The sequence below is a fragment of the Ischnura elegans genome, chromosome 12 (assembly GCF_921293095.1).
Source record: "Ischnura elegans chromosome 12, ioIscEleg1.1, whole genome shotgun sequence".
Taxonomy (NCBI): Eukaryota; Metazoa; Arthropoda; class Insecta; order Odonata; family Coenagrionidae; genus Ischnura; species Ischnura elegans.
The window spans coordinates 32,668,960-32,693,523 of NC_060257.1; the positions used below are offsets into that span (position 1 = coordinate 32,668,960).

At 37.8% G+C, this 24,564-nt stretch overlaps 1 protein-coding gene across 2 annotated transcripts in view; it reads left to right on the forward strand.

Moving 5' to 3' along the window:
* The first annotated feature begins 6 nt into the window (after positions 1–6).
* Positions 7–24,564, forward strand: part of LOC124168847 (retinoid-inducible serine carboxypeptidase-like) — a 38,422-nt gene continuing 13,864 nt past the window's right edge. The window contains exons 1-8 of one of the 2 annotated variants that reach the window (XM_046547196.1): positions 7–312; positions 493–698; positions 6,079–6,165; positions 11,530–11,660; positions 12,288–12,389; positions 17,854–17,988; positions 19,157–19,267; positions 23,450–23,663. In XM_046547196.1, coding sequence (XP_046403152.1) covers positions 641–698; positions 6,079–6,165; positions 11,530–11,660; positions 12,288–12,389; positions 17,854–17,988; positions 19,157–19,267; positions 23,450–23,663 — 838 coding nt within the window. In that variant the 5' untranslated portion in view covers positions 7–312; positions 493–640. The remainder of the gene's footprint in view (positions 313–492; positions 699–6,078; positions 6,166–11,529; positions 11,661–12,287; positions 12,390–17,853; positions 17,989–19,156; positions 19,268–23,449; positions 23,664–24,564) is intronic. The other variant, XM_046547197.1, reaches the window with a different exon arrangement.

The following is a 24,564-nucleotide window of genomic DNA, read 5'->3' on the forward strand; positions in this document are numbered from 1 at the left end:
AACACATGAAAGTGGCGGGTGGCGTTGAGTGTTGCGGAATCGTGTCAAACAAAAATACGAATATCCATTGGAGTTGCGAATATTGCATTGTTTATTGTATTGATTGTATTTTTCTTCTTTCGAGTGCTTCTTAGTGAGTTCTTAGACTATTGAAGTGCATAATACGTTCGGTTGATGTAAGCTTTTGTATATTGGAGCGGGAATCACTGATCTAGGTTCAATGTTATAGAAACCGCGGATTTTGGACAATATTAATATTCATTAGCTCATCGGTTTATTCTTCTGTACCAAGTGTCACTCTTCGCCTTTAAGGTATTATCTATCCGAAAATGATTTCAAATGCAAATTTTCAATTTATATTAGAAACGGTTGTCATGTCCTCTAATGGTTTCACGTGAAGTCGACTCATGTCAGTGCTAGACTGCTTAGCTGATAAAAGACATGCCTCTAAATATGACTCAATATTTTTCCGGAAATCCTTTTCACTTCAAGGGCATCATTTCGAGGAAAGTATATGATATGAAACCGCAGCAAGAGCGCAAGGCAGATCTTTCGTGCGAGCCACTGTTGTTGATCCATTGAATTTGCTGAAGCATAATAGCTTTAGAAACTGTTGAATCCTCGATCTCATACTTTGAAAATGCGACTAAGTTTTGCTTTTGCCGTCGCAGTTACGGTGTGGAATTCATTTGCATTGGGTGAGTATTATGGTTCTTCGTAACTCAAAGGTGCTATTTGGGAATTTCGGCCTCTGAAATTACATCATTTATTGTATTATGTATTCGAACAGACATGTCTTCGTACTGAAAAATGACATTATGGCAGCCGAAAGTCATATTCTTTTCGAATTGATAGTCATTCCTTTTAATGAGGAAGTCAATAATCGAGTGATTAATTTTCGTTTGTATGAATATCTTGTTCTGTTTTCTTGTAGAACCATGGAAAAAGGAGGGTCCTCCTCCCTCTTCCATGGTAGAACGTCTCAAAATCCTGTCAATTTTTTGTTTTAGTGAATACATTGAGGCTCAACACTTTCTTGAATAGTATTAGAGTGGTTTTAATATCTCGCTCAATTACGATCGTATGTTCCACAGTATGCTCTTTTGCTCGATATAATTTTCCTCAAACGAGTTTCCTCTTACTTATCAGTCGATTATAATTTAACATGTGATGCATCCGTTTAATTTATTTTTTTAGTACTAATAACAGTTCTAACTTAATTTTTCACGGTGAACTCGAGCATTAATGAAATAATTGTGTTAGGACCTACTTATCGTCCTCAATTTTTGTTTCCTTCATGATTCTTTAGAAATTTCGTCATATTAATTTTGAGAATGTGCTGACATGACATGCCGCACAAGACCGTTGCAAAACTGATACGTATGCGTAGTCTAAGCAAATATTTAGAGCTTGAACAAGAAATCGCAATGATGGTTATATCTCTGACCGTAGCTGACTTGATGTTTTTTTTGCCTTGAGTACAATGTGTCCATTCATTCAAGAGCGTTCTTTGAGCGAAAATTCGTAAAGAAGTGATAAAAGAGGTTATTTTGAATCTTATCTCTCAAATTTTGGCCATGGACCCAATTAATTATTTTTTTAATGTGATGATCCCTACAGCTAGTGTTATCATTTTCGACGGATTCTCTTATTTTTAAGCGCAAAAATACTGTCGATGCACTTTAAAATGATGAAAAAGAAATTAATTAGAAAGAAAATTAGATGAAAATTTTAGAGAAAGACAGGAGGGATGGTAAAGATATGTTTGGAGTGTTTATACATCAATTAAAAAAATACAATGTCTTGATTTAACTGTTGAAAATGATTTTCCGGTTTGTTGGTATTTCTGTGTGGCCTAAAATTATTGTACAGCAATATTGTGATATTTTTCCCCACACTTAAAGTATCTTTGCTATATATTCTTGCATGGTTCTCTTTGGCAGTAGCTTGTTAAATACAACCTCAATCTCTCATGCCGCAACATGGACTACAGGTGCCTACACCTTGTACAGTAAATGCAGTGTGAAATTTGCCTTGGAGGCAGATGTCTCGGAAATGTCACAGGTAGCATACCTGTGTGGCAGTTGAGAGATCAAGGTTCAAATCCTAGCTAAAGTCTGAATCACACGATCATTTTTTTTTCATCCCTTCTGAGTGACAGCCCTAGCAATCGCTCCAATGATGGCAGAAAAAATGACCAGTTCACACAATCATTTTCCGGCACGACCGGAGTTGGAGCCCCTTATTCGCCAATTGGTGGATTGGCAGCGGTTTCTTGAACTGTTTTCCCGTGCGTTATGGTTACTATATTTTTATCAACAAATCAAAAATTTTCCTCCAATTTGAGTACTTTCTTCAATCAATACAGTCTCACAAACTTCTCTACAAAAACTATACCAATCAGTCACTGTTTTATCCGTCACTTTCAAAACTGCCATATTGTACTTTTGCATACACTGCCCTAACCATTGACTAGTCAATTTTAAAATTTGACATATACTTTGATGACTATTGAAAAACAAGAACCCTTTCTTACAGATCGTGAACATTCATGCGGATTATTTTGAGTTTGATTTTTACAAACCCATCAGTCTTCTTTGGTCTCTTAGTTAATTTCATCTGCCTTTCACACTTAGGACATTCATAACTTGACGCAATTAAACCTTCATTCATACACCAATTTAACACACACTTTTGTCCGTAAACAGGCAATAAAGCGAAATATCCGCTAGAATATTTAACCTCTCTTGAAAAACATTCATCCAAATTCTTGTGGTAATCCACATCCATCAAAGTCATGTTCGAACGTTTTATGAAATGGTAACTTCGATAATAAATCCGATTTGTTGATAAAAATATAGTAACCATAACGCGCGGGGAAAATAGTTCTAGAAACCGCCGCCAATCAACCAATTGGCGAATAAGGGGCTCCAACTCCGGTTCACCCCATTTTCCTTTATGGCTTGAGGGATGGAAATCCTTTTCCTTTTTCCATCACTTGGCTCATCCCTTTTTCTTGCACATCCCAAATGCTGAAAACATCACTGGCACCATCCTTCAGCCAATCAGATCACGCAGATGCTAACAGCAATTGTAATGCCATGCTTGGCATTTAATTGAATGACAGTTTTAAGTATGGAAAGTAATTCAATAGGCGATGAAAAAAGGGATGGTAGAAATGACAGTGATTCAGAAAATGATGGGTCGAACGTTCACTCTTTTAGCCCCAGAAAAACTATCGATGGAACTATTATGCTGAGCGATAGAAAAAATGATCGTGTGATTCAGGCTTAAGCCAAATGATTTTTACGGGGAAAATTTCACTTGGTGTAAATAACCATGTAGCGTTAATTTGGTGTCCTTTCAACAAGTGAGTGTGGAGACCTTTTTGTCTTTAAAATAGGAAATCATACCTGGTGTCACATTGTGGAAGGATTATACTTTTATGATGAAAGAAACACTGGTAATTTCAATGTCTCCATTCTTATGGTGCTACCGTGTCGGTTGCTGGTTTAAGTCAACAGTTTTGCTGGTACTGCTGCCAGCGTCTTCAGGTCGAAGAAACTTTTCTTGCCATTTTCTCGGTAAGGAGACATGTGGAGACCAGGTTTATGCTCTGTAATAGGTGGGAGGGAAGGGGCTTGATGGAGTAAGAAATTTCTTGAAGAAGGGGGCTTTAAAAATCGCAATCGTAAAAAAAGGTGGGGTAGAAAGAAATTTGAAAAGTGGAAAAGATGAAGGGTGACTCTCTGTAAGGTTATTTTGTTAAGGGTCGAGAGAAAAAGGGCAAAAGATATTTTCTATTTACCTAAAGAATAGAAGGTTTTAGGAGGAGGCACACTGAATTTGATAGGATAGAGGAATGGGTGAGGACATATGGTCATTGCATAAAATATTTTGATATTTAACAGTTTCTTTCTTCTAAACATCCATCTGTTGGCTTTTGTCGACAGTATGTAAAACTTAAAATTACTTAATTGTATTACTCCCAAGTAGTCTGTAAAATTTGTGTCACTATTCTAATTTATGTAGTAGTTTCAATATTAATTCACATGGTCTATGAATATTCATCCAGTTTAGTAATTGGAAGTACCATAGTTGCATCACGCTTAAGTAGACAGCCACCATGCATCTATATGATTAGGTCATAATAATAATTATAACTTTATTGGTCTTGCTGATGTATATATAAAACCCAAAAAAGATGAGAATACACCTAGCTCAGTAAATATAAGTGGCAAAAGTGAATTACATTCCGAAGGTAGTTGAAATTTTAAAGGCATTAAGCTGCTGAATCTTTGTTGGTATTTGTATCAAGTAAGTCTGGAACATAGCCTCTTTATTTAGTAGTATGTACGAGGCAATATTGCTCATTTTAAAAATGCTGAAAGAAAATTAAACCTCAGAACAAATCAGGATAACCATAATTACCATATTAGAAATAAACATCACGATCCTGAAAATCCACATCAACTTGCTTTGTACAGCGAACGGCCATTACATATGAGTTGTGAATTATTTAATAAATTGCCACTAGTAATTAAAAGTGAACTAAGACCTGTTTCTCTATAGTTAAAATTAAAAAAATATTTTATGGATAATTGTTTTCGTACTGTGGACAAACTCTTGTCAAAGGACCAATGGTGTATTTTGTATCAAATTATTTTATTGTACAAGTAAGTGTATTGCCATTTTATTGTATAAACTTTATTTTGTGATGGGTCTTATATACATACGTACAAACAATTTTCCTGGGCCAATGAAACTATTGTTATTATTTATTTCCAATTACTTTGTAAACAGCACATTACCGCCTTTACATTGGGAGTTAACCTTTTCGCTACGAATGACAAAAATATACTGTAGGACGTTTCTTGACGAAAGCTGGGAGATGAAAGCTGCAAATTTTCGTTGGAGAATTTTCTACACAGGCGAACGAATGCTGAAAGTATACGTTTCCTTGCTCCCCCTTTTATGATGGTCGCTGGTTCGCAAAGTCTTCGTTTCAGGACCAGACAAAACAGGACTTGTTTTTTCAGTCAGTTTTCGAAATAAATATTTGTTCCTTTCTCAAAAAATATAAACTAAGAATTGAATTATTTGTCTTTTGAGCAGTGCTTACAGTGTTTTAAACAAATTCTATAATAAATACTTAACCTTATAAATACCTTATATCTCGATTTCAGTATAAACATCAGCATGGAAATTGTTGCTGCATTTAATGCGTTAATATTGACGGTAGAGCTCCTGTCCAAAATTTAACAAATCTCAGAATAAAAGAAGGAATTTAATTCGAAGTGTGCAATTTACGTGCAAGCAACAGTTATCCATTTAGCTAATTCATATGAACAAAGCATGGTTGACCACAAACCAATGCCGCTGGTAGGGTTATAAACCCCAAAAAGAGGGAGTCCAACTACCCTCGGAGTCTGAGACAATGCTGAGTCCCCGCTAGGAAGGGTAAAAAAGGTTGGTGCTGTGATTGTGTGATTATCTGTGAGACCTTTCTTAACAAATGTACTGCAAAAATGCTCCGTTCAGATGAGATCAAAGAGTCTCTTGGTGCTCAGTCCAGCAGTCATGCTAAGGAGAAAACTCCACCGTCTCAAAAGGGTTATATCAACGTTGCACAGCACAAACACCTATGCTCTGGGTAGGAATCACCTGCCCAGGCGGGACTCGAACCTGTGACCTTCAGTTTGACAGGCAAGGAAGGGTAAACAAACCCCACTGCCACGTAGGCCGGCGATTTTAAGGATTCTGTGTAATTTTGATGGCTTCCTTTACCAAAATAAGGAAATAGTGCATTCAAGTAGCTCAGAAAATATAAAAAATTTTATGATTACTTATTTGCCAGCATGATGTTCCTATCTCATAAGATGAAAACATATTCTTGACTTTGTCTGATGTAAGAAAAAGTTCAATATTTTGTGTGTAAGCATTTGTGTCTTCAGAGTTAATGGTGGAATTCTACTTCAAAGTGTCTTAGCATTGTGTGGTAAAAACGTTAATGTTTATTTGATTCAATTTGTGAATTTATTTGGTATTTTATTTTTCATCTTAATTCCATTTCTCTAGGCCAAAATCCTAAAAGTAAGCAGTCATGGGGCTACGTTGATGTCCGCCCTGGGGCCCATATCTTCTGGTGGCTTCACTATGCTGATGGTATGTGAAGGATCTGATTTATTGTCTTCTCTATTATTATTATAGTATTCTACCGATTAAGGTAGGTTTCCATGGAGTGTTCAAGAAGTGCTCTGGAAGCCTCCCTATCCTTCCAGCACTGCCTTCTTTAATTCAATGTAAGGCCTACTCTCTTTCAATCTATCTAAAAATCCTATTCTTTTCCTTCCCCTCCCTCGTTTCCCTAACATTCTACCCTCTAACACCATTTTCAACATCCCCTCACCGCTAAGCACTAACTCCATCCATACCTTCTGTCTCCTCCGTATCTCATCTAAAAGCTGTCTCTCCTCGCCAACCATATCCAGCACTTCGTCGTTCCTTTTCCTCTCCGTCCATTTCACCCTCTCCATTCTTCTCCAAACCCACATCTCGAATGCCTCCAATCTTCTCTCGTCTTCTTTCCTCAGTGTCCATGTTTCCGCACCATAGAGAGCTACACTCCAGATCAAACTCTTCACTAACCTTTTCTTTAAACTCTTACATAACGATCCTCTTAGAAGCTCCTTCCTGCTCATGAACGCCTCCTTCGCTAATGCCTCTTCCTGATGTCCTTACTACTGTATCCGTTTTCCTCTAACGTACTGCCTAAATAGCTGATTTGCTCAACCTGCTCAGGTTTTTCACCACCCACCTTTATCTTGAGTCTCACATTCCTCGCTCGTGATGCTTTACAAAACCGCATAACCTTAGTTTTCTTGTGATTAATCCTCATCCCATACTCCTCGCAACGCTCGTATAACGCATCCACTAGAGCCTGAAGCCCCCTCGCTGACTGGCTAATCAGCACCTGATCATCAGCGAATCTCACTGATTTGAACATCATTCCTCCCACTTTTATTCCAGCTTCTAACTCATCCCACGCTTCCCTTACCATCTCTTCAGCGTACACGTTAAAGAGCAGCGGCGATAGAGGACAGCCTTGCCTCACACCTCGGCCAATGCTTGCCCACCCAGATTCTCCGTCCGCTACCCTCACTTGCGCAGTCTGGGCCATATACAGATTACGAATCAGTCGTCTATCCCTCCAATCTACACCTATTCTCTTCAGAATATCCATTAACTTTACCCAGTTACCCAGTTCCATTCCAACAGTGTTTTTCACGTGACACCATCACGTGGACTACCTTTCGTCTGGCTCCTACCCTTCGACCTAGCTGGCATGGGTGGCCCTACCGGGAATAATTTAGAATTAATCCCGCCAGTGCAGCTCTAGGGGTCATAAGAACGCGCAAGCCTTTCCACCGCGACAAGGTTGTAGCCCAAGGGAAAGGATTGTCTTCTCTGTGCTTAAAAAATTCATGGTTATTGGTGTAAGCTATGCTTAGTGGTGTGAGCTGTGCCATTTGGTATCCATTGCTCCCCAATTTATTTTAAGCTCCATATGATCTTATCCCTTGACTACACAACGCTGAAAACTGTTATCACCAGCTCTGGTCTAAAAATTGTTATTATATGCTAAGTGGTTTTTTAAGTATTGGGATGTGTTGGTTCCAATTGTTGTCTGATGTGGTTCGGTTTCTGGCAAGTCTCCATTCCAGTTCGTCTGATTATGATTGCTAAGTTTTATGGTTACAACAGATTTAGTTTATTAAACCATGCAAAAATAACTGAAAAGTGTGATGCCAATTCCATTATCGCAGCCATATGTGTTTTATAAAATAATCTATTTCCGTGTATGACTTTGTGAAATTATGTTCTTTAACTGGAATAACAAAATCTTCTGGTTGGAATCCCAAGAAGAGTTTATTCCCACATAGAGGTATGTTTTGAAATAATAGGAAAACTAATGTCCTCAACCAAAGGTTTTGAAGGGTGATGAAGTGATTGGCATAGTACACATATCCACTGTCTTTTCCGACAAGCCTCCCTTGCCCTCTTAATTTCATGCCGTTGTTGATTATCTATTTCCCTAGACACCTTTTGCCCCCTTTGACCCCCATTATGACCCTCGCTGGTAAAAGAAATCGACAATATGGATTTACGAACTGCCTGACCGACTTTGGCACCCTTCAAAACCTATGGTTTGACACCTTGGTTGTCATGATGGCTCGACGTTTAACTCTATGACCTTTGACCCCCATTGTGAACGTAGGAGGTCATAAATCAACTATACCGATCTATGTCTACTGTCTCACAATCAATTTCGCGCTCTCGCAGTGAACGGACGCGTTTCCCCGGCCTTGGTCGTGCCTCCAAGTCTCGAATATTTGCCTGAGTATAAGGTGGTGCTAGCCGACGGTATTAAGGTGGTGTTGTTGGTGATCATCATCTGGTGGTTTTGGTGGTATTCTTTGGTGATCTTCATCATGCCTGCCTGTTCGCAATGCAGCCAAGTTCTTAAGTGCACGCAGAAAACTGTAACCTGCCGCACTTGTGAAAAAGTGTTCCACCCTGCTTGCGCCTCGCTCAACGCCGCGGATTTGCAGCTGCTGGAGGACACTAGTCGTGCCTGGAACTGCGCCACCTGCATAGCGAAGTGTCGCTCCACCCGCGGTGATGACACCCCGATCAAAGCCCTGGACCCTGGATCTCTCTATGACAAGAGTCAATGTGAGGTTTCCAATCCCATATTGAAGGAGTTATTGGATCGTGTCAAGGTAATCCAAGAAAACCAAAGTGAGTTTGTGAATTCTATAAAAAACGACATAAGTGAACTAAAGAAAGTTATATCAACCTGGGAAAGCTTAATCAACGAACATAGCAAAACTATTTCTCTAATTAGCGAGTCACTATCAAATATAAGTGGTAAATTCGACGGTATGGTGGCTGAAAATGAAATTTTGTTGAAGCGAGTCGCTAACCTTGAAGCTCAGTTGAACACATGGGAGCAGGACTCTCTACGGAATGTCGTAGAAATTCACGGGATCCCATTTAAGTCTGATGAGGTATTGGAGACCCTTGTCTGTCAAGTTGGGCTGGGCCTTGGGGTCAAGTTAGATGCCAGTGATGTCGATTATGCATATAGACTGAAGGCCCGTTCAAACTTACCTAACAACAGACCCCCTTCCATCCGGGTTCGGTTCATGAGATCGAATTTAGCACGAGAAATACTGGAAGCTCGAAAAGCAAAAAGGAGTTTCTCAACAAGAGATGTTGGATTCAGTGATTCCCCTAACTACCCCATCTATGTCAATGAATCACTCAGTGCTTTGAATCGTAAAGTGTATGCTAAGGCGAGAGAGCTTAAAAAGAACGGTAAACTTAAATACTTATGGATAAGAGGGGGGAAAATATTTGCAAGGGAATGTGATGGGAGTGAGCGAATTCTTTTACGCACCGAAGGCAATCTCCATGCCCTTCAATGACCACTTTGACCATTCGTAACCACTTTGTTTGTGGTGATTATCATGTGATAGCAATTTCTGAATCCTGGTTGAAACCATCTGTGCCCACTGAATATGTTAATTTGGATGATTATATATTGTTACGAAACGACAGGTTGGAACGAAGTGGTGGAGGTGTGTGTGTATATATCAAAGAGAATCTCAATGGAAAGATACTGTCCTGTGTCAATGAAAACTTCAAGCTTGAATTTATGTTTGTTGAAATAACATGTCCTCTTGGAAAGATTTTACTCGGTGTTGTTTACAGACCTCCTAAGGTTGGTTACTTGAGTGAATGTTTTGAATGTACGCTGGCAGGCTTCCTTCCGTCATATAATAACATACTTAATTTGTGGTGACTTTAACTCGGATCTTTTAAAGATTACGCATGACAGTAACTACATAAGAGACCTATGTTTCAGGTTCAATCTGTCTTTAGTACCATCTCATCCAACTCATCATTGGCTCACATCAAGTACTCTATTAGATAAATTTATTATAGATGACCTTTCTAAAATAAAGGAACATGGCCAATATCCAGTTCCTTTCTTATCTGATCATGATTTAATATACATAAAATTTAATCTTAAGGTGCCAAAAATGAAAGAGAAGGTAATTTTCTACCGCGATTTCAGTAAATTTGTTCTCCGTAATTTTCAAGAAGAATTTGATAATATGCCATGGGCAGACTTCATGTCCACCAATTCTGTAGATACCAAGGTATCAACCCTTATGATTATTTTAAATCAATTATTAGATATTCATGTCCCACTAAAAAGTTTTACTCCGAAACGAAACCAACTTCCATGGATAACCCCGGAAATAAAAAATATTATCAATTAAAGGGACATAATTCGCCGCAGTTACACAAGGAGAAAATCTAAAAAACTTTTTCTGGAGTATAAAAAACCGAGAAATTAATTAATTAATGAATTAGTTAATCAATTCAAAATGAAAATGTTTGTTTATTTACTCGAAAAATAAGATTGTAATTAAAATACTGTAATATATTTGTCATTAATACTGTTAAATTGTATTTTCACTTTTTCTATGTTGTTCACTGCAGAGACTAACTGTAAAATTTGATATGTTCCATAGGACAAGGTCCTAGAACAATAAATTTATTATTATTATTATTATTATTATTAACTGCCTAACCAACTTTGGCACCCTTCAAAACCTATGGTTTGACACCTTGGTTGTCATGATGGCCCGACATTTAACTCTATGACGTTTGACCCCCATGGTGACCCTCGGAGGTCAATTAGTGAATAATACGGGTATTTGGACAATACCAATGACTTGGGCACCCTATAAAACCCATGGATCGATACCTTTGTTGGTGTGCTATTCCTTTTGCCACCCTTATGACCTTGACGGTGACCTTACTGGGTCAACGGTTAAATTTTCGTAAATAAAAGTGTTATTTCCAGGTTTCTCGTGTCCAAAAACCTAAGAATTGGCATCTTGGTCAATAAATTCAGACTTTTTTCTATCTCGATTTTTTTAACATTGAAACCCCATAAGGCAAATTCATATTTTTGGTTTGGACCCACATTGTGAAGTTAAAAGGTCAAAATTGTAAAATTTTGCTTACACTCAACAAAACTTAGGACCTTTCCCCATAAGTGTGCCAATTTTCATGAATATTTCTCAATGCAAGGTTACTATAATTACAGGTGAAAATTGGCACACGACCCTTGGGGCAGTCTGTATATGTATTACATCAAAAATTGTAATTATCTGTATGAGAAATTAATGGAGCACATCCCATGATATCTGTTTATGTTATGTTATGTGATTCAGATTACACAGATTACACACAGCTAACCCTGGGGTACTTTGATGTAGCACATATGGAGTGGATGGGATAATAATTGGTGTAGCCTACGGAAGCACTTCCAATTTACTCTTGGAGATTGAATTTTGTGCTTAATAGCTTGGTTCATTTTGTTCTTAATAGCTCTTAGAGTCCATTCCCTGTACTTGTTGTAATCATGATGAACTTGTTCGAATGTAGGAGATAAGCCATTGTCAAGACCACTAGTCCTTTGGTTACAAGGAGGTCCAGGGTCATCATCTACAGGATTTGGAAATTTTGCTGAAATTGGCCCTCTAACAGTGGATGGTCAGATTAGAAATTCAACCTGGGTAAGTAGAGCTTTTTTAGTATTCCTGGAAAATATTAATTCTGATGTTAATTTTATGGATTTCCTCTCCAAACAACTCTTCAGGTACCTATGATATACTGTTAACTCCTTTAATTATGCACCCATTGCAGTTGAGTAAATCATTGATACATCAACCCCCTTATAATTTTACACTGGCCACTCATCTTCTCAATGGACATATGTGAGTGTGATACTTTCTCATGAGTAAATTAACCTTTGTGTAAGTCTACTGACATGGCCTTGATCTTGAGCCAGCAATGGAGCAGATCAATCGATGCACTCACTTTCATTGTAACTAAAGTAATAAATAATTTCAAGAAAATTTGATTTCAGATAAAACCATGTGAAATTACTGTATTTAACATAATTATCATTTTAAAGAAATGAAGATGAAACAATTCTGAATTTTTGGGTCGTGCAACACTAATGCTTACTCCAGTATTGTTTTGGCATCAAGTAAATTTCTACTTAGTTTATCTTCTTACTGTTATCTCCAGAAACCTTTATTAAAATTGATGTGAATAATTTTATGGAATCATTTATGTGTATAACCTGTAAGGTATAGGATTATTCATTGCTTACATTTGTAATTATCAATTTTTTACAGGTGAAGCAAGTCAACGTACTCTTTGTTGATAGCCCTGTTGGTGCTGGCTATAGCTATGTTGATGGAAACAAGACATCTTTGTTGTGCAAAAATAACTCTCAGGTAAATAACTTATTCATTATGAATGTGTTGAATTACATATTAATTCTCGAGAATTTACATCTCTGAATACAAATTTGATTTGAAATACTCTGTTGATGTACAAATTCAAACTGCTGTGAAACTTATGAAATATTTTCTGTACAGCTATGGATATTTGAGCTTAATATGCAAAAATCTTTAATGCTTTAAATAAAGTAATCATATCCACAGCTAGTAGATATCTTACATACCATTGGTTTGCAAGAAACTTTCCCAGGTTTCCCACTAGGTGTTTAATCAAGCTAAACATTTCAATGTTCAAGTCTACCATCGTGTTCAGTTGTAGAATATGGACCCAAGTTTTTGTCAGTTTATACCCCAGAGTTCTATTCAAGTGGGCCCTAATTGTTTTTTTCTCAATTGGTATTGTTGTTATATGTAATGATTAATTATGCTATTCCACTTATGGCTTAGCCTGAAGCCTTTGTCTTATAGTCTTTTCTTCTACACTGACTAATTTTGCTTCTTTTACAATACAATCTTAGTAACCGGTAGTGCAACGTAGACTCTTTTTATATTTGAAATTCATTCTATGCCAGAGGTCCAGGGAATGTTCTGCTGTGGCTGAATTCAATGGGTAGAACCAACTGATGCATCTTTCTTGCTCTGTCAATCGTGTTATGATTGTCCAGCCTGTTTCCCCATTATAGATGTGACTGAATTCACATGAGATGCTATACACTGGGTAGGTTGTACTTTGGTGGAATGTTTTTGAACAGTTTCTATGTTGTGTCTTCAGAGTTTCCAAGCTATCTTGCTGCTGATACTGGAGATGTAAGGGAGACTGGTCATGGCTATTGGTTTTTCTAAATACCAGGACCCTCAAGCTACAGGTGCTAGTTACCCTGAGGATGTTCGGGTAGCCAAAAATCAATGAAGAGAGCATCCCACTGTGACCAATTCTGAGTGCTATTGAGTCTCCAACATACAGCTTCACCAGGCACCTGACCAACTTACTGTCACCTTTTGTGGGATAACGGGAACTACATGTAACGGACTTCAGTAAATTGGTGCTAATGCTTAAGACCACTAGACTTAAGAGACTGACAAACTAGCCAATTTTGATGCTGTATCCTTGTCCACATGGGTTCTAGTCAAAGAAACCTTTAGACTCCAGGGAAGTTAATTTGATCGGAAGAGAATTTAGCTTTTCCATCATGTCCTCTGGTGAATGTACTTCCTGAGCAATTGGCATTACCATAAGCAGACCGAAGGGGTCCCCATAGCTTCTCCTCTTTCACAAGCCATTGCTAACTTTATGGCATACATCAAAGAGAAGGTGTTAGACATGGCCCCACTCCACCCCAAACAATTTTGTAGATTTGCAGATGTCACGCTCATTGTGTGGCCTCATGGACTTGAGACATTGCCTTGATTCCTCGAGCATGTGAATGGAATACTGCAGAACATTGAATTTTCATTGGAGGTTGAGAAGAACCGATGCCTTCTCTTCCTGGACATCTGCATCAAATGAACCGAAAATCGAACCATAGTAATTATCATATACAGGGAGACAACCAACATGGAGCTGTACCTAAATACCTTCAGCCTTAGTCACCTGGCACAGAAGACAGGCATTTTGACAACCTTATTTCACCGAGCCACAGTCATGTCAGATGAAGCTCATTTGTACCAAGAAATAGCTCACCTTAAAACCACCTTCCGAAAGAATGGGTACGGCCAACATGGAATCCAGGTGGCCCCTAATGGGACCATGTCGAAAATTGACGAAAAATAAGAAAAAGAAAAAAAAGTGATAATTACAGCCAGTGTCCCTTGCATTTCCAGCATCAGCGACAAGGTAGCATGGATACTCCAAGGACAAAACATAGAGACTGTTCACGAACCTTTCACCAAAATCAAAGCTTGCATAGGGACACCGAAAGGCAACCTTGGCCTCAAAATCTTGGGAATAAAACCATCCCATATGAATGTGGTCATGTCTATACCAAGGGAACAGGTCGCTCAACCAAAGAATAGGAATGTAGCCAGACATTTGCTTTGAGTGGAAAGAAGGTAGTATGGTGGCAGCCCATGCTGATATGTTTTTTTTCAATTTACCCATTGGAAAACCATAATTTTCATTAAGTTAGCTATATACAGTCGGATTCTGATTTAACGTCTTCGCATTTAACGTTTTTCCGCATTTAGCGAAAATTTTTTTGGGTCCCGATTCATTCCCTATTAGGACAATGTAAAAATTATCCGTATTTAGTGTTTCCGCATTTTGCGTTTTTCCGCATTTATGGTCGTAAAAATTTGTCCCGCTCAAGATTTTTTCCAGATTTAACGTTTTTTTCATGACGGTTCATCCAAATCCTCGAATTTATCCTCATCAACAAGAACAGTCTCATGAAAGTTAACCAAGAGTCGATAGAATCTACTGGGGAACACTTCTTCAACTGCTTTCTTCTGCGAGCGCAGCACTGCGACCTTCAACTCGCAAGCTGGGTGATTTGTCTTCTCGTAATGTTTCGCTCCCCTTCTGATCCAAAGACCAGGCACTTTTTGTATCAGATCCGATCTAATGGAGCAAAGTCATCCTTTAATAACCTCGAACTACCTTATCCTTCACTTCTTGAACTTGACTTCGATGATACGTGACGACTGATGACACGATCGTTATTCAACTCGAGTTATCCTCCGAGGGCCGCTACAATAATGTTTTCTCGTACCTAATGTTTTCAATTGATGGCTTATGCCCCTTTCAACTCTACTCCCTAAGGGCAGTCCATTATTAGCCCAATATTTTTCCAGTCGGCTACTTTCTCTTTTCAAAAGAGGAGGCCCAATATTAATTGCGCAGTTCACTAGAAGATTCTTTCTGTAATCCATTCCAAGGTCAGTTTCCACGGAGGAACAGCGAAAGAGCAGAGGAAGCGTTTCCCCTGTCATGACCGTGAGTTAGAGCATTCTTTCCATGCGGAACAACATTATTTTACATCGTAATTTACATATCCCGGAGCCAATTTACCGACATGCGGCTGATTGATATCGATGTCGATTCAAAAATATCTATCTGGTGCTAATTAATGTCAAAAGAGAATGACAATCGGAGTTTTGACGAACTATCACGGTCCATCACTCAAAATAAATCGCTCATACTGGAAAAAAAAATCACCGCATACTCACGGTAGAATAGATGAGCGCGGAAAAATACGAAAATCCGGCAGGTATCCCTTGGTGGTTGACTTCGACATCATAACCCTGACGAAATTGCCGAACTCCAGAGGCACTGACAATTTTTCTGATGAAATCCAGTTTTGTGGAAGATTAAACCTTTTCACTTAACTTAAAGTTTAGCTAATCGTTATTCAAGGTCCAACCAAATTTCATTAAAAGCTGCAGAGAAACAAGGTGAGTCGGAGTCAAGGTGATCAGCGCGCCGCGTAAACAACTTCTCCTGGTTCCATTCGACCTGCATGAGGCCGCGGATATATGACAACGAATCTGGTGCCATCATCGAGTTGAATCACCATCGACTTGTACGCATACTGGAAATAAGATTCTCCTTTTTTGGATGACCTCGAAATCCAAAATGTGCGCACGGGAGGCTTTTTAAAGGCTCATAAATCCCTCGTTTCGCCGAGGCAACAGAAAACGCTAAGTTGGTATAATTCCAGAAAACCTCCCTTTTACTAGATATTCGGTAGTTTAGATTTCGGGATTAGCGATCTTCTGCTGTCCCTTTATTTCACTCATCTTTATAGATGCAATGACGATTTTTCGAGCACCTACTTACACCTTTTCTTATTATATTAGAAATGCTATAGTCACCTACATGTCACTTTTACAGAAAAAATTTAAAATTTCATCGAGACCACTGAAATGTACGTAAAAATGGAATCACTAATGTCCATAATAATTTTACGTGTGGGAATGCTTTTCAGTTGATGCATATTAAAATTTTCTTAAAATATTTCTTTAAAACAATAGGGTGGTTTCCTATTATTTTTTTATTGCCTAAATCGAAAGATTATTACACCTGGAGTACGTATTTCACGCATTTAGATTTTTAAATGACGATATCTATTATTCGCGATTAAATGAAAAGTGAAAATTTTCAAGCGCGCGAAAACGCGACGCGTAAGTATGAATGCCGGGAAATCTCTCCGTGAGACTTATTTCTGGTTCCCGCTGCCCCCCTGTGAGGTGACCTTGAGGCGAGGCTTAGCACTGATACGACGCAGGCTGCTAGCGGGTAGCTGAGTACCATGCTGGCTGGTAGCGCTTGTCTTAAATAAGGATTATTAATACCTTATCAAATGAAGAAAACTTTCCGACCTTAGCCAGTTTTAATAAGTGATTATTAAGACATGTTTCCCTGAGCTCTACGCCTCATACATGCATTGGTAACCTCAGACGATGTATAACTCCCATCTTCTCGTATAGAAACTAAGTCCCTGTGACGTCATGTGGAGTGGCATCGCATAGGCGCCAATCTGGCCCTTTTCAAATGAGGATAAAAATGGACCATTGCCATTCGTCTGAACCGCTATTTCTAAAACGAAATAATTTGTATATTTTGAATACACTAATGGTGGGTAACGAATCGCAATCAATGCTTTTCGTTTTCTTTGATGAAGGAAACTACCCTTTTGTCATCCTCTCATTACTTATTTTTACTACCCATTTTTTTTAGCTGATTCCTGAAAAGTATTATCCAACCTTCATAGGGCTGAAAACACTTAATCAATGATTTTTTTGCTGCATGCAGCACCTTTTAGTTACGTAAAATTATACTTTTTATTCATAAAAAGCCATTTCAATCATTACAGACCCTAAAACCTGAAAAAATGGCAGGTCCGCATTTAGTGTTTTTCCGCATTTAGTGTTTTAAAGTTTGTCCCTCCTGAAAAACCTTAAATCAGGATTCTACTGTATTTCATTTTCATAATGCTGAAAGTTAAATTATTGTTGATTATGTAAAACATGTATTGTTCATCATGTAAAAATTGTCAGTCATTTGTGGGCTTGATGAAAAGTAACTATGTAAGTAAATGGCATGTCAGAAGATAGCCCTGTGGGTTAGCAGTCTCCTTAGCAGATGTATAGTTATCACGAGGCTGAATAGTCGTTAAGAAGGGAAAAAATTCTTAGGGGTCCACAAAGCTCCCTCCTCCCCCAGGCACACACTTTAATGGTGGCATTTGAACTTAATAAGCAGGCTGGAAAGTGAAAATTTTAGTCTACCCTTTTTGGTTGTTCAGGTCGTGAACACAGGATTTGAGTGGTATTTTGTCAGCACTCGTGATCAGCATTGTGCCCAGCATATGTATCTCCTTTGATATTTTTCATTTTCATACATCTTTTTGTTGTAGCTTTCATAGTGATTCTAGTTTACATAATGAAGTGTAATGAGGAAGTGTGTCGTTATAATTATCTTATGACTTCACTAATGTAACCCACTTTTCTTGCATTGTAGATAGCTACAGATTTAACATCCTTCATGATGGGGTTCCTAGCTAAATTACCTGACTTTTCCACTGTTCCTTTTTACATTTTTTCTGAGTCATATGGTGGAAAGATGGCCGCTGAGTTTGCAAGAATGTTGTACAAGGTAAGAGATTTTTCAGTTGAAACAGGTTTTCCAGTAAACTCACCCTGGTAAATTATATGTATTTTTTTGGAAGGAGTATTTAAATTTACTAAGGTTAAGATGTAAAAATTTAACTTTCTCTCATGAGCTCATCCATCTTTGATGCTCCATTTGAATACAATTGAATTTCATATCTTCATGAGTTTCTTAATGAATTCTCAATCTATGGCATTGTAGGTGTAGTTTTTCATCCATTCAATGGGATATTCAATTTTACAAGTGAAATATGTCATTTTTGTATAGCATGCTTGTCAAGATTGGTTTATTAATTTGGAAGTGGTATGTTTTACGGACTGTTGTGTTGCTGATTGAACTTGATCATATGGGGTCAAGTGGTGACCAGTTCTGTTAGCCATAGAAGTGATATATTGCTGCTGGTTTTTACAGAGTTAAATTTTTATGTTTTATCAAATCATTAAATAAAAATAGGAAAAAGATGCTGACCAATACGTGCCGTTTAGCCGTTGATGTTTTCCTCTTGAACATGCATAATAACTCAATTATTTTATTTTGAGTTATATTCGTACACCTTATATTTGATTCCTATGAAATTTGTGTATGTCTTGGTTTATGATATGTGTATGGCATGTTGTAAACTCTTGTGTTATTGTAATGGGTTTACTTAATGATCTGCAAGCCAATTATATGAAAACTTTCTGACTGCTATCATGAAAAGTTATCAGTATAAAAAGTTAATTTTAGGTATCTAATGGTAGCATTTTAAGTGATTTGATTCCAGTATATCTCATTTTTTCTCTCACATTCCTCTAAATACTCCGGAATTGATGTAAAACAAAAATATATTCCATTTACATGTTCAGATTGTTAGGTGAACAGCATATCCATAATACAGAGCCATGTGGAATAGGTTGTCATTGTAAAATGAGGGTTTAATTTATCCATAAAATTCTCGGATGTATTCACCGGACCAATTCTTACTTTGGAGCAATGATTGAGTAATATTTTAGTCACTGTATTTCACCAGGCAACTGCTAGTTCTGATTGCACTCAATTGGATGACAGCTATAGTTGCATTTGAAGTTCAGGTGATGAAAACACTTCTGAAAATTTTCACCGCCCTGTTAAGGGAAATGAATTCATTAACATTTATTTTTTTATTTTTTTACAGTCAATGGAGTCTGGAAAATTGAAAATCGCATTTGCTGGTGTTGCTTTGGGTGATCCATGGATATCTCCAATGGATTCTGTTCAATCATGGGCTCCGTACCTGCTTGAAACGGTGAGGAAATTTTGTGTTAGGGGCTACCCCATTAATTTGATCATGTTTCCTGAATAAATACAAGTTGTCAGAGATGCATTAGTTAATTGACTCTGTGGATTAGAATTCTGTTACCAGTAATATGGGTTCTTGGTTTAATCTTATGTGAGACAATTCATATTATTTCAAGTATGAAGTCGAGCATTGGTTAGCTGTTATTAGATTGATTGTTTGATGGATCATTATCTGCCTTGATCAGTCCACCCAAACACTCTCTCTCTCCTTTTCCTACCCTCTTCTATTTTTTTAATTTCCTATCTTTCTCTGTTTCAAAACAACTAGTTTTAGAGTTTATATACATGAAAGCTGGAGATAAAGTATGACTGCTTAGCTGAATTAAAAATTCCTTAGATGATGGTCATGAAGTGACTATTGGTCTGTTTTAATCATCTGTTTGGGCTATTGGCTCCATTAGGATGGGTAATCAAAGCTCTACTGAAAGTTAATTTGAAAAAAATATTGTACAATTTCCTCTCGTGAAGAATTTAATGACTGGTTTTTCATAGTATGGAATTATTGAGTGTAAAGTAAATTATGCACAGTTTTGTATAGGGGAGAACAGTGGTGGATCCAGAGAGGGGCTTTGGGTATCCAATTTATACTAGATAAAATGGTAATATTGTTCAGTTGTCGAATATTTTCAGGAGAGGAGAGCCAAGTGGATTCGGAGCAAGAAAAAATAAAGTGGATGGTGCACCATTGCATGAGCATGCCACATACATTTGACCATGGGAAAAACATGGGTTTTCTAGATTCAGACCACAAACACTCAACTTGTGATTTGTTAATCATCATTGTGAATGCAACACGAATTGTAAATTAAATTCGTTTTAACTTAAAGGGCATATTGGTTGGCATCATGGAAATTCTCGGAATGAGAACCTCCTCTCACCTTTGAATTCTCCTTTGAGTATAGTTCCGTGAATCGCATTGATTATCAGTTTTTTAATCACCAAACGCATTTCATTGCATACTTTTAGTTGGTTTAGGTTTCGAAGCATCATGACCACGGAGCCAACCTTCAGCTGTAAATTGTGGGGTAGTAAGCCTGGCACATCCAAGAAGTTTAAAAATTCAAATCGTTAGTTGATGACTTTCTATTTGTTTGTTACAGAGCCAATAAATTTGAGTGAATTTAGAGTACCTACAATTTGTTTCTGAGTAACGAAGTGTAAGTATCTACATCTTCGTTCTTAGCCACGAAAATTGCTCACTAACTCAACCATTTGTGATTTTTGTGGTTATCAATCAATTTGGATACACTTTGTTGATGAGCTCATCTTTCCATGAAACGAAATTGCAAAACTTCTGAGGAAATGAAATAAGTCTGCTCGATTTGTTGATGATAATATGGCCATTACTGATTGTCAGCAATTGCTTGGATGTTTGTTTACAAACAAGGGAATTGACATATTTATTGACGACTCAACTCGAGCTGGGGATAACACGAATAAAATGATATCAATATTATTTTAATATTTTTTAAGTATTAAAATGTTTTTAATTTTGTTAAAAATCTCAGTCATCAACCTTTTCCTTAATAAAGACGTAAATATGCATCTGGACGTTTCTTGACCTGGGAGATGAAAGCCGTATATTTTTGTTGGAGATTTTCCTACGCAGGTGAACGAATGCTGAATATATAAGTTTCCTAGCTCTCCCCTTTTATGATGGTTGCGGGTGAGCGATGTCTTTGTTTCAGGACCCAACACTGTGGGGCTAAGGCTTTACCCTCAAAATCCGGGAGCAGGTACCCAGACCCCTTTGTCTCATATTACCCGTCTTTGTGGTAAGAGACTGCAGTCATACATTTGATCCTTTCTCAAAAAATATAAACTAAGAATTCAATTATTTGTCTTTTGAGCAGTGTTTACAGTTTTTAAACGAAATTCTACGATAAATATTAACTTATATCTCAATTTCAGTATAAACATCAACATGAAAATTGTTGCTGCATTAAATGCGTTAATATTGACGGTAGAGCTTCGTTCAAAATTTGACAATTCTCTGAATAAAACGAGGAATTCAATTTGAAGTCTGCAATTTATGTTCAAGCAACAATAGGGTAGTTTCCTTCATCGAAGAAAACGGAAGGCATTGATTGCGATTCGTTACCCACCATTAGTGTATACATAATACACAAATTATTTGGTTTTAGAAATACGGGTTTAGACGAATGGCAAGGGCCAAATTTTATCCTCATTTGAAAAAGGCCAGATTGGCACCCATGCGATGCCACTCCGGGTGACGTCACAGGGACCTAGTTTCTACACGAGAGGATAGGAGTTATACATCGTCTGAGGTTACCAATGCATGCAAGAGGCACAGAGCTCAGGGAAACATGTCTTAATAATAACCTATTAAAGCTGGCTAAGGTCGGAAAGTTTTCTTCATTTGATAAGGTATTAATAAACCTTTTTTAAGCCAAGCGCTACCAGATAGCATGGTACTCAGCTACCCGCTAGCATCCTGCGTCGTATCAGCGCTCAGAGCCTCTCCCAAGGTCACCTCACAAGGCGGGAGGGGGAACCAGAAATGCGTCACACGGACTTTTTCCCATCATTCCTACTTACGCGTCGCATTTTCACGTGCTTGAAAATTATCACTTTTCATTTAATTGCGAAAAATAGATATCGTCATTTAAAAATCTAAAAGCGTGAAATACGTATTCCAGGAGTAATAATCTTTCGATTTAGGCAATAAAAAAATAATAGGAAACCACCCTATTTTCCATATAGCTAATTCATATGAACAAAGCATGATTGACCGCGAACCAATGCTGCTGGTGAGGTTATAAACCCTGAAAGGAGGGAGCCCCACTACCCTTGGAGTCCGAGATAATTCGGAGTTCCCGCTAGGAAGGGTCGAAAAAGGTTGGTGCTGAGAGTGTGATATATTCATGACACCCCTCTTAACGAATGTCTTGCAAAAATGTTCCGTACTGAGGGGACGGAAGAATCTCTCGGGGCTCAATACAGCAGTCACACTAAGGAGAGAACTTCACTGTCTCGAATGGGTTAAATTGGTAAAAACAAATCATCTAGTTTGGACCGACTTAACAGCTTTTACAGAGTTACCAACTCCTAAAACAATACCCCTAAGATCAGGGGCGCCGACTTATAAAAAATATTGGGGGTGCCCATATCGGGGGTCTTACCCCGGGAAGAGGTTAAATTCAAAGTGTCTCTCAGCACCGTAACACTATCATAATTCACACCACTTGTTTTCAGTTAACCTGCATAGTACCTTAAAATTATGTGTTTTAACACATTATTGAATGTATTTTAAAAGGTATCTATCGTCAAATATGGGAAAATACCAATATATTTTTTTTGATTTCCCAAAGCATAATATAACTTAATTATTTTCTTGAATTATTGAGGGGGCTCCGCCCCCCTTAACGAATCTTTGAGGGGGCTCGGGCCCCCTCAGGCCCCATGGAGTGGACGCCACTGCCTAAGATAAAGATTATTTTTTTTCTGAACTTGCACCATTTTCTAATGTTTATTCTGTTGTTTGGGTCTGGGACAAATTCAAAAAAACCAAATATCATTCAAATCAGTGCTGCCAGTCTCGAGTTATAAATGGTGTAACTCACCTGATTTTCGACTTGGTTCCATATATATACATAGATTATCTGAGCAAATCTTTCTGAACCCATTGTTATGTATATTTAGAGGTATAACACACTCTTCCGGTGCACCAGCAAGGAGAGGAAACTCTCCCTAAGTAATGGACTTCATTTCTGGAAAGTTAGAGGTTTATCCTTTCCATATGTCCCTAAAACTCTTGGCAGGGTTCTAGCCTTGGCTGTGACCTTCACTAAGCTCCCTTCTTCATTGCTTGTAATATGTTTAGGATCCAGTTCGGACCAGTTTCATCTCGGAAAAACGATGCTGGACTGGTATTGTTTGATGATGACTTAAATACTGCCTGTTGCAATGCATGGGATTAGGTGTCCTTGAAACTAGGCAGATCTTAATATGCGGTAATTGGTGGAATAGTCTTCATGATCTACAATGCTGCAATCCATTCCCTCTTTTCTTATTACTTTCCAATCTAATTTATATTTTATATAACATACTTTTGAATGTTAATTATTATAAGTGTTATTTTGAGAACTAATGTTTGTTAATATTTCAGGGGGTGATTGATTCAAATGGCTTTAGAATGGTGGAAAAGTGGGCTAACCTCACACAAGCAGCTGTGTTGTCTGGGAATTGGACTAATGCAACTATGATGTGGTCACATACAGAAGACGCTGTGACAGAAGTCTCACATAATGTAGATTTCTATAATATTCTAGCCTTAACCAAGCCTTCAACCAATATTTCTGTGCACACTCTTGGGTACAAAGGTGAGGAATGGTGACCTAAGTATGTATTGAATTTTGTGTAATCGGTGCTCATTAATTACTGTAGTTTTTTAAGATTATGTACTCACTTGAAACAACTGATTCTATGTCAGCAAATGTAAATTTCCAAATAATTTACATTTGATGGAAAAGTATAGATTGCATTTTCTGTTTGCTGTTCTGGAATGGGAACCAATTGATGATCATGTCAAGGCTGTGATAATTTGCTCTCTGCAGTTGCTGTGTGATGTTAAGTGGAGTGTAGTAGGCAAAAGATGTGTCAATCGGACTCGGTTCCTGTGAAATACCCCACCGCTCAGTTGGATTAATGTTTCTATGGAAGTGATTAGTGAAAAAAGCATCCTTATTTGGTAAAAATTTAATTACTTGCTGATAGAAAATTGTAGGGTTTGAGGTTACTGTCTGTAAATTATTGTGGGTTTTCTGTTGGAATATTGCCAAGTTGTTCGTTATGTTACAATTCGGCCACATTTTGATTGACACTACTTTTGCAGTGGAACATAGACATAAATTCCATATCTTGAATGAGCATGTGTAAATGGCTGATTTTTCTTGGATGCCCAATCAGATTGCTAACCATCACTAATTTGGATAAAAGTGTGTGTAGGAATTTTAAAAACAGTTATTCTCTTATGAAGTCTTCAACCTACATTCATGGGAAAATTATCTCTCACCAAATTATGAGACTTTAACTTTAGAGCTGCAACTTACATTACCAGCTCAAAAGCAACAGCATAGCTAAGGCTAGTGCTGACCACTGCACGCACACTTACAAAAATATGAGTTAGTACCAGCTATGACTTTAAAAAGTGATTGTAAAGATATGGTCGTAGCTAAAGAATTGTGTCCCTGTATCTTGTTTCTTACTAATAATTACGAGTCC